Source organism: Poecilia mexicana, unplaced genomic scaffold (genome assembly GCF_051168715.1).
Source record: "Poecilia mexicana isolate PSO_F unplaced genomic scaffold, ASM5116871v1 scaffold_2, whole genome shotgun sequence".
Classification (NCBI taxonomy): Eukaryota; Metazoa; Chordata; class Actinopteri; order Cyprinodontiformes; family Poeciliidae; genus Poecilia; species Poecilia mexicana.
In genome coordinates this window covers 7,136,683-7,147,332 of record NW_028263371.1, presented here as the reverse complement: position 1 = coordinate 7,147,332, position 10,650 = coordinate 7,136,683, and the positions used below count along the sequence as shown (strand labels likewise).

General features: G+C 40.8%; 1 protein-coding gene across 1 annotated transcript; it reads right to left on the bottom strand.

Annotated features, from left to right (window-relative positions):
* Positions 1 to 6,475: 6,475 nt before the first annotated feature.
* On the bottom strand, positions 6,476 to 10,647 carry nansa (N-acetylneuraminic acid synthase a). Its single transcript, XM_014970350.2, has 6 exons — positions 10,381 to 10,647; positions 9,259 to 9,474; positions 9,082 to 9,181; positions 8,237 to 8,391; positions 7,447 to 7,713; positions 6,476 to 7,340 (listed from the first exon to the last, which is right to left on the bottom strand). The coding sequence occupies exons 1-6, from the start codon at positions 10,510 to 10,512 to the stop codon at positions 7,131 to 7,133; spliced, it is 1,080 nt and encodes a 359-aa protein (XP_014825836.1). The 5' UTR covers positions 10,513 to 10,647; the 3' UTR covers positions 6,476 to 7,130.
* Between the last annotated feature and the right edge of the window lie 3 nt (positions 10,648 to 10,650).

Here is a 10,650-nt window from a genome sequence, read left to right as displayed (position 1 = left end):
ATCTGTGCTAAAAGCATTGCTGTGATGTGATTGGTTCCCAAATGAGATGATGCCATCAAGGATAAAAATTGCTTCCCTTCAGCCTTCAGTAAACTGTGCTGTCTGTTTATGGTTAGCTGTGATTAACGAACACATCAGCAGAAAACAATTGTCACAATTGCAGTTTTGAAAGCAAAAACAAAGTGGAAGATTTTCAAATCTCTATCTATAGATGTTTAAACTCTTATAAAATAAAAATAGTGCAGTTAACAGCGTTACTGGCTGGTTGTTGGAGCTTAGAGGAGCTACTCTGTCTTCTAGCGAAGGGGAGAAACAAACTGCTGCCGATGTCGTCTTACACATAATGAGACAACATCAACATCTGGTGAAATTTTAAAGAATTTCACCAGATGTTGTGTAACGTGGGCAGGAGCAAACAGCCCCGTCTCCATATGGTTCTCCGCTCAGAAAAGTCAACATGACGCTCTCAAACTTAAAGCTAGAGAGGCCCTTGCATCATTATCATCTTAATTTTAAAATACAACTGTAAAAAATCAGGGAAAACATGGCAGCGTCTTGGCATGAATCTCTTCTCATGGAGCCTCCGACCCTTGTGGCGGTGTTACTAACTTTAACACAGCCACTGTTATTGTTTTGGGTGTGGAGGCCTTGTAAGAGATGCAGCTCATAGATTCACCCAGCAGAAGGGGGGGTTACTGTTGCAGCCTTGGTCATGGAGCACCAAAGAAAATCATATGAACAAACCTAAGACCATGCAAATAGCAGAATGTTACAAACTGCACGTGTTATTAGCAACTATTCTTGTAAAGTGACAAAGCTTTCTTGCATTGAGAACCTTCGCTGGAGAGCTGTCCTTTAACTGTAGATTGCACATTAGTTAAAGCTCATTAAGACACAGTTTAATCCCTGAGAAGATATACTTAGATAAGCCTGAGGCTGTGCTCACTGGTGCTGATGCACAAAGTCAAAGAGCAGACATCAGTAAAATTAACTGTGTGCAAGAATAAGAAGAGCTAAAGCTCATTCGTGCATTGTTTTGAAGTTCTTCAGGAGCAACATTTGGAAAACTCTAAACTTTATCTGGGATGATTAAAGTTCTACACAATTTCAAGCTGCAGTGCAATGATTTTTATTTTGTAACTGTAGATGGATTTTTTAAAAAGGTTTTTTTTAAAAATCTTCTCATAATATAACTTTAACGCAGGAGCAACCCTTTGTTAAATCAACAAATGAACCATCTGAAGCATTGCAAATTAAGAAAAAAACCGCATTTCACCTACCACTCTCGGATAGTCCCTGGTCTGCAGGAAGGACTCCAGCAGGTGTTGCTCGGTCAAATCCAGTGTTTATTTTATTTTTTTTAATGATATTCTTGTAAATTGACTCCCAAAGCAGATCAACCCAAAATGTCAAGTGCTCAAACTGAAGGTCCCAACACTTAATCCATTGTGGATTTTCAACTGCGAGCAGAGGTGGAGCTCCAAAGACAGCGGCTCAGAACAAGACACACCCTCCGTCAGCGTTCCTCCTCTTTGACTGCAACCACCATCAGTCTCCTCTTTATCCTTGATCCAAGAGCAGCACCTGGCCTTGTTGAACACACTTTGATTCTTTTTGGAACTGTGACACGTCATCTTAGTAAGACATGGTGCAAGTAAAACAAAGAAACTGCACCAAACACCTTTTGAGGAACACGCCTCAGGTCTGGAGAGTTTGAACTTCAAAAGCCAAACATTTCCTTCTGAAGCAAATCAAAATTTAGCCTTGCTTGTGTTCATTCAGACAGAACCATGATTGTGCTACATGTTGGCTATAAATATCAAGCTTCTGGGAGTGACATCACCCTCCCTCTTGTATCCTTCTGGTCTGTAATTGGCTCTGAGTACAACACCTGCTCCCTGCAATCCAACATGATGTGTTGCACAACAGTTCTGACACATTCTGATCTGACCAGCAAATTATTTTAAACTCCCATGTGACCTTGTCATTTTCAGTTATAACCTAATTAAAAACATCATTTATAAGCAGCACCTCAGCAAGTTCTGTCATTAGTTGCATATTGTCAGAAAATGATTTTATGAGCTTCAGTTATTGTCCGGACCCGTCCAACCTTTCAGGGTCGGAGGGCAGCCGGTGGCTGTTGTCACTGGGTGAGAGGCGAGAAACACCCTGGGCAGGCCTCCAGTCCAGCACAGGACTTCATTTATTTCTTCTTCACCAACTGCTTAAAATGTTATTGCTGTTGCAGAAGAGTTGGCTTTTTAGCAAGTATCAATATTTTTGCATTGACTTTTTAAAAATTCTCACAAGACTAAAACCCAGATGAGGCTGTGAAGTAGACTGTCCATCAATCTCCTGCGCCACCATCTTCTGGTTAGGAAACATTGTCCAGGACTTATGGGAGCTGAAAGATGCCAAAGAATCATATCATTGGCAAAAAGGCAAAGACGAGACCCCCGGGGTTTCCCAACCAGACATGCTCCTCTCCCAGGCCCTCAGGTTGCAAGTCTTTTGTGTCCAACTCACAAAACACATGGGGATTGGACAACTAACTTCAATTATCCTTATGGACTTGATGAAGGTAAAGACTGGTTGCACTGTTCCACAGACAGAACAGAATCACCAGATAATAGTGATTGTGTTTAAGATGTTGAACAAGCCTAACTTAATGCAGATTCTTTAAAAGAAAAGTGTCCCTTTAGTGTAAGACTACAAATCAATCAGATACCAACTGCAGCATCATTGACCAGCTACAAGCAAATATGGCAATAGTTGTGAACTGTGCTCACATGAGGCATGTCCAACTCCCACTGACTTGATATAACAATAAGCAAAAGAAAATCTCTTTGAAACCCAAAATGACAGATAGCTCTTTTCACATATCTTTACCAAAGGTGCCAATTTACAGAGCATTGTCTTGACCAAAAGCAATAGAAAACACGATTGTGGCAGCCCCAACTGTTGGTGACATCCAGCTTGTGTGGCACAAAGCCTCAACTTTTCTTCTTCTCAAGTTGTTGGACCATCTTGTAGGGGGGCTTTGTTTGGCAGAGGCAGGTCAAGCACCAGGATCCCTGGTTTGACTGCCAGGAAGCATCAACAAACTCCCCCAAAGGCCTGAACCCAGAAGAAAGTCAAAATATTTTAATCATATTTTGCCACTAGAAACCCTGCCAGGGTTGAGCGCTCTTGACTTCATTCTCATCATTGTCTTGAACAGATAAAGACTGTAAACTATTAGGAATGTGACCTTTGTAAATGATTGTAAGAACTTGGAAAAACCAGGTTTTCCATATTAAGTCCTCTTGTTTTATGGCGCATCACTTTAGCACAGCTGATGGTCTGTGACGGGTTTCTGACATCAACAGACTGAGAAAGATATGGACTAGAGTTTTAAAAGTTGAGCACAAGTGTTTCTGAACACCAAATAATTCACTAATTCAATGTATTTCTGTGTGTTAGTGTCTGTGTTCAATGGTCGACACGTGAGAGGAGCACCCAGAGCAGTTCACCAATCAGGACAACAGTAACAGGCAAAACTGATAACTGTGAATGCAAACACACATCAAACGGCAATTTAAAGGTGATTTATCAGACATATCCTGGAATATTTTGGGTACCTGAACACAGCACATGTATTCACAGGGTGAAAATGCAAACTCCACCTGTGGGAGTGATTCAAAACCCTGACCCTTCTTGCTGCAGCGGACCAACGCTAACAGCACCTCCATGTCATCCAACACTGAAAAGCTTCACCAATCTCTAGTTAGTTTTCTCCAACAAATTTCTCTAACTTCTAACTTCTGGGATGCTGGAAGTTTCCTTCCTGCTGGCTAGAGTCTGGGAGATTACCTCACAACAACGATGGAAAAGCACAAAAGCCCTTTTACCCTTCCTCTCTCTGTAGTTCATTTTTCACTTGTGAAATAACGAGACATGACCTGAGGACACACTTGGTTGGGGACTGTAGAGTTTAACCTCAGCCATGATGAATGTAGGTTGTAATCTGCTATGTTAAGCACCATGTACTGTTCTGAACAGGCTAAACTAGTTACACAATCAAACAAGCTGACCTAAACCTCAGACTGGTTATGGTTGAGGAGCATCTGAGGCAAACTTCAAGTTACTAAAGCAGAAGAAACCTTCACAAGAGCCCCACTAACTATCTCATATACTTCTGTTATGTCAACAAACACTCAAGAAGTCAAACTCAAGTGGCGTTAAGAGGATCTCAGTTTTCTGCACAAAAAAAACATAATTATTGACGTTTTAAGAGGTAGGTAGGATTATACTGTGAATCTGTAATTGTGGATGGGGTTTCCCATTATCAGACTCTCTGGTTTAGTTCTGTTTAAAAAAAAAAAAGCCAATAGAGCCAGACGAGGTTTTATTTGGACTCCCAGAAAGAGAAAGTCAGAGTGAAAGATGTTCCTTCACAAGCTGGGATCAGCAGCAGCTTACCGAGCAAAGCTTCTGCTTTAAATAGCTGCTGAGTTATATGGAGAAAGGGAGGGACCTTATTTCTGCGAGGAGGGGGAGCTGAGGTAATCAGAAAGATCAATATAATGGGTCTTTATCTCCTCTCTTGAGAGCTAACTGTTAAATGAGCTCATCCCACTTATATTACTATGACTCTGATTACAAAGAATCCACAGGTTTTTAATGTCAAGGCTTTTTTTTCTCAGGTTCTTGCTTTGCACAAATTTTGTGAACTAAAGGATGTTTAGGTGCAACATCACAGTCAGAAATACAGTGACCAAGCTCTCAAAACAAACCTCTGACTCGGTTCTACTTCCTGCAAACAGGACTTAGAAAATGCCTCAGCAGAAGGCAACGGGACTTCCTTTGTCGGTTCTTAAAGAGATTTGACCTCTCATCTGATAGGCTTCATCTCACATGTTGCTCCGGTAAGTAAGCGACTCACAGATGGCGATGACCTAAATAATTCTCAGGATGAAGGGGTTGATCAGTGACAACACATGTGACTTCAACAATGCCTTCAAGTAAAGCACCTTAGTGACTCTGCAGTATTGTCTGGACATCGGGGGCAGTTCCTCTGGATTGGCAGACCAGGGTGGTGGTGGTCCTCCACTAAGCCGGACTACAGAGTGCGTCCAGCTACAGAGGGGTCACACTCTGTAGCTGTTAAGGTTTATCAGTGATTTTGGAGAAGAGGGTCTGTCGGATAGATGAACCTCTGATTCAGGAAGAGCAGTGTGGTTTTCGCCGTGGGACACTGGACCCTCAGCAGGACGCTGGAGAAGATGTCTAACTGGGTCCCTCAGGGGATGCTGTGGGGTTTACTCTGAGAGTATGGGGTATCAAGCCCTTTGATCGGGGCTGTTAGGCCCTGTATGACCTGTGTCAGAGCTTGGCCTGCATTGCTTGCAGTAAGTTGGGACTAGTGTTCAGTGAGATTAGTACCCAAATATTGCCCTTTGTCACTGATGCACCCAAAGTGTTGAAGGAATAAGCTTTGGTGGCATCAAGATTGCATCTTTGTTCTGTGCAGATGATGTGGCCCTATTGGCTTCATCGCTTCATGATTTAGAGCTTTCGCTAGAGCAGTTCGCAGCCAAGTGTGAAGGGGCTGGGATGAGGATCAGTGCCTCCAAATCTGAGGCCTAGCCTCCTTTCTTAGACTGCTGCCTAACCCAACACTGGATGGATGTATGGATGGATGAATGGATGGATTAATATCTGAAAAGTATGTTGTACACATGTATTCCGGTCTCTTAGTCAGAATATTGTAGAACCACCATTTATTTCACTGCAATTACAAAGTCTTTTAGGGTATCTCCCTACCAGCTTGTCACATTTAGGAATTGAAATATTCACAGTGAGATTCAATAAATGTATTCTTTGATTTAGCCAGAAACTCCTGGTGATTTTACTCTTAAGCCTTGGGTGATGAGTATTACTGATAGAAACAAGATGCTTACAGAGCAATTAGCTCCTGTTCTATGATTTATCTGTGAAAATAAGTCACATATTAGTAAATAGATGTTTTAAGTAAAGAAAGACTAGATTAATTTACCATTTAATTTATGCAGTAGAGGGATTTAAAATATCACAAACCTAAACTACATCTGATACCTTTCATACTCCAGAGACAAACTACTGTGATGTAGTTGGAAGTTAAGCATGACTTGTTAATTCTGTCATCTTTAATTGGTTTATTATATTCATTAATGCAAAGTTGAAAGTTTAAATCTTAAAAGTGTTAAAATGTGGAAAATGTTTCACGTATTTTGAAAGGGTTTTGCAAAATATGGAAGATGGAAAAAGGAAGAATTAGCCCTGCAGGGTAACAAGTTCAGATGTTACAGTAGCACACAAGCAAATTAAGTGTTACATTTATTATAGTCCATATGTTAAAAATAAAATATGATTTAAGTCTAGATGCTAACAATCCAAATTTGGTATTTATATTAACAGACTTATGAGCAAAATACTAGATATGAGAAACAAACACTGATATTTGCCAAGATTTTATTAGAAGGTTTTTTTCTTTAAGACACAAATGCATCAAAAACAGCTGGCCTAAAGTTTCTGGCAAAGGGAAATTATACTTTCAGACAGATTTATAACAGGAGTACCAGAGACATACACAAGGAAAAAAATAACAGTATATATAAAAAAAGAAAAATAATAATCAACTGTGTTTATTTAATGGTTACGCCCTGAAAAGCTGCATGGACAGTACAATGCCTGCTGGGCTAACAGGCTCTGATCTCAGCAGTCTGAATGAAATGATCAAAGTGTCCAACATGACTTTCTTCTTGCACTGGAGGGTTAAGGTTCAGTGCAAAGAATGTTTTTCCCAACAGCTCCACCTGGTGGTTGGCAGCTTCTGAAGGCACCGACCAGAAAATGAAAACGGCAAGAAAACTTCTCATGTTAAGGCCACTTTCTGAAAAATATATTTTTTTAATCATCCATCAAAAGATTCAAGCCATTTCACTCCACTTACCAACCATTTGGCAAATTTCTGATTATCTACGAAGTAAAATCACCCTCATACTTATTGTGTGAAAATCCAAATTATCCCATTAAGAATAATAAAAAAACAAACCAAAAAGAAATTAAGTGCCTTTTTATTTCGAACAAGTTTCAACCATCTGCTGTGATCAACACTTGGCCTTCTTGCCGTAGCTGTCCACCACCTCCGGCAGGACGCTGTCGTCCTCCTCCAACTCCTCCGTCACCGTCTTCCCAACCAGCTGGAAGATGTCCTCTGCCGGGACGCCCATGGGCTCGGCCACTTTCACCGCCAGCATGTCCAGCGTCAGGACCGTTCCCTTGGGGATCTTCACCTTAGCAACCACGGATTTGCCCAGCTGGAGGACAAGTAACGACAGGGAGCAAAGTTATTACAGATAATGAAAACGCTCTTCGCTGCCAAACTTTTGCGCGTCTCATCGCAGAGGAGAAGGTCACACTGACCTTGTCGTGGCACGCCTTCTCGCAGGGCAACATCTGCTTGATGCCACTTCCCAGCGCCCGCTCCACCAGACGGACGGAGCGGACCAGCTCCGCCAGCTCAGAGGGGATCAGCGAGGCCTCGTGGTCGCTCCCCTTCCACGTCTTGTCCAAGGTTATGTGACGCTCAATGACCTTCGCTCCCAGAGCCACAGCTGCCACAGAGATGCTGATCCCAGACTCGTGACCGGAATACCCGATGGGAATATCGGGAAACTCCTTCTGGTATTCCTACAGTGAAGAACAGAAACATTGTTGATAACGTTTATTGTGTCTTCCCTTCTTCTGATATGCCTGTTGCTTTTTTTCAGACTCTCCTATACAGCTTCTCGCAAAAGAATTCATATGTAAACATTTTTTTTTCCTGGTTGCAAATTTTCATCCATTTCACTGACTTTTTACATGATGAACTAACAAAAAAGGCTTATGATATGGATTTTATGCCACACTTTTCAGATTGTTTTTTGTTTTTAGTAAAAACTAATAATTTAGAACCAAAGTATCATTTACCTTCTACTTGACAATTATGCACAACTTTGTCTTACTTCACCCAAACTCTGACTAAACTAACTACAAACACACTGAAGTCTGTGGTTGTAACGCAGCATAGCAAAACAAAGAAAAAAACAAGCAATATTTTTACAATTTAACATTTTTGTTTCACATCATCTGTATCTCCCCACCCAAATTTCACAAGTGGACATATATGAAAAAATACTTATATATATATATATATATATATATATTCATTCACCATGATGACTCTGAGGTTGACATCTTCAGCCTCCAGAGGATACGCACTGGTGCACTGCAGGATGGTAAAGTTCTGGTTGTGCTGCTTCACCGTCTTGTAGACGCGACGCATCGTCTCCATCGACTGCATCCCACTGGACACCACCATGGGACGGCCTGACGCAAACCACAGGACAACATCCTTACAAATGCTTCATGTGGCTCCTAAAGGCTGCTTAGACCCAAGGCTTTGATTTCACCAAGAAACAAATATGTAACAATAAGAAAGACCAGAATCTTAAAAGTGTTTGCTTTCTTTTTATATAAATAAGAAAATCAAATTATTTTTATTTCTATTAAAAGTAAGAAGAAGAACAAGAGCTCCTCTGTGTTGCCTAGAGTTCAATATAAGCTACTTGTTTCATGAGGATGATGAGCAGAAACATATTGTGTCTTTGTTAAAAAAATATATATATACTCAGCTCAAATTAGTTTAATTTATGGGTACTTTGATGACTAAAGAGGTTAGAGCTTAGTGGCTCAGACAAAAACATTTCCCACAACCTTCTTAAAAGCAAAATATTAAGAAATAAACAGCACAAATACATTTCAGCAGTTTACACTTTACTTTTTCAGCTGTTTAGGAACTTTGGTTTTAAAAATTTAGCCCTTTATAAAACAACCATTACAAGCTAGTAGATGTAGCCTTAGAAAATTAGTACTTCTGTGAGTTTTCAGGTCAGCTTGGTTTTGTTTGTATATACACTGCTAAGAAACAACTGGTTTCAACATTTCTCGAAACCTGAGCAACGTTTCTCTCCCATCACACCCAAAGCCTCAGCCTGAAGCAGCAGGTGACAGTCTCACCCTTCTTGGCCGTTTTCTCCAGATAAGGAAAGTTGTTGGTGTCTCCGGATCCAACTTTGAAGAAAGGCACGTCGAGCTCGTGGAGAAACTCTACTGCCATCTAGAGGACGCAGACGAGAACTGCAGTTAAATCCCCGAGCAGATCAAATCAGAAAGTAACCCGTAAACCCGTCTTACCTCATCCATCCCCGAGGCCGTGAAGAAGATCCCCACCTCTGCAGCGTATTTCTGCAGCTCCCTGTACTGATCATGACTGAACTCCAGGTGGCGCTTGTGCTCGCCGTAGGTTTTGCCCCAGGAGTTCTTGGAGGTGTACGGACGCTCCAGGGCTTTTTTGTTGAATTTGTACTCCAGCTCGCTCTTCTGGAATTTGGCGCAGTCAGCACCGCAGTCCTGAGGAGGCGAATATGTGAAAATACAACAAATATCTTCACTTTGAACCAAAAAAAAGTTTGTATATTTTTATGTAAAAGGTTTTTTTGTCTTTTTTTTTTTTAAAGAGCATATATTGGAGGTATTTTGGCAACAGTTGTAGTTGGGAAGGTGTAATGCACATACTAGTAGTCCTACTAGTATGAAAATAATATACACACACATACATATTTTATTTATTTATTTATTTATTTATTTTCAAAATGCGTAACTGGGGATCCAACAAATATTAACTTCAATACTTTTCAAAGTGGAAAATGTATGCATTAAATAAAATGGATTTAAATATTCATATGTGAATTATTTGTTAAGTACGGTAATAGAAACACTCTTTAAACCACTATTCAATAATTTATATAATTGCGACCACTACTGGGAATACTATTTATATCGTCCAATCCATCATAAATTAATTTCAGAATTTCAACAAATGGAATCAAACATGGAGCTCGATCAAATAGAAAGACAGACAGAACTGGTTTAACTAGTACAAAACACACAGCAGTGATGTGTGACGCTCAGACTGGCTCTTTATGATCACCACACCTGAACATGACCAACCTGACAGGTGCAACATGTCAGGAAGGCCAGACACAGTTTGAAACTGCAGGATTCATCTGCGTGATAAGTTCATTGTTGCAGCGAAAAGTAAACCAAGCAGATATTAAATCCAGCTGGTTCATACACTGTTTCTATCAGTTTAGCAAATATCTCCCATTCATAAAAATCGGTAATGCTTTTACTCCACTTTTCCCATTGACTCTATTATTAGATCAGCTAAAAACCGAGGTGTGGAAGAGCTGATAGTAATTAGCGCACACCTGCCTGAAACTCAAATCCTTCCAAATAAAGCAAACTTTCATTCACCTTTGCCATTTTAATCATCTCCTTGGCGATCTTGAGGTCTCCCTGGTGGTTCTGTCCAATCTCAGCTATAATGAAACACGGATGTTTTCCTCCGATGGGCCGTCCGGGACACAGCTCAAACTCCAGAGGCATCTTGGTGGCGCTGAGGGAAACGAAGGGATAGAGACAGTTTCTAAAAGAAAAGCGCAGAGAGCAGGACGTGCTTTCAGTTGGCAGTGCAGCCTAACCGGACCGAGAAGTGCTTCACGTTCAGGAACTACTTCCGCCTTT

Excerpts from the sequence above, each read along its gene's own strand:
- nansa (XM_014970350.2), bottom strand. The coding sequence starts at position 10,512 with ATGCCTCTGGAGTTTGAGCTGTGTCCCGGACGGCCCATCGGAGGAAAA. Across the intron at positions 8,392-9,081 it reads GGAGAAAACGGCCAAGAAGG|GCCGTCCCATGGTGGTGTCC; the intron begins GTGAGACTGTCA and ends GGTTTGCGTCAG. Across the intron at positions 7,341-7,446 it reads AGAAGGCGTGCCACGACAAG|CTGGGCAAATCCGTGGTTGC; the intron begins GTCAGTGTGACC and ends CTTGTCCTCCAG.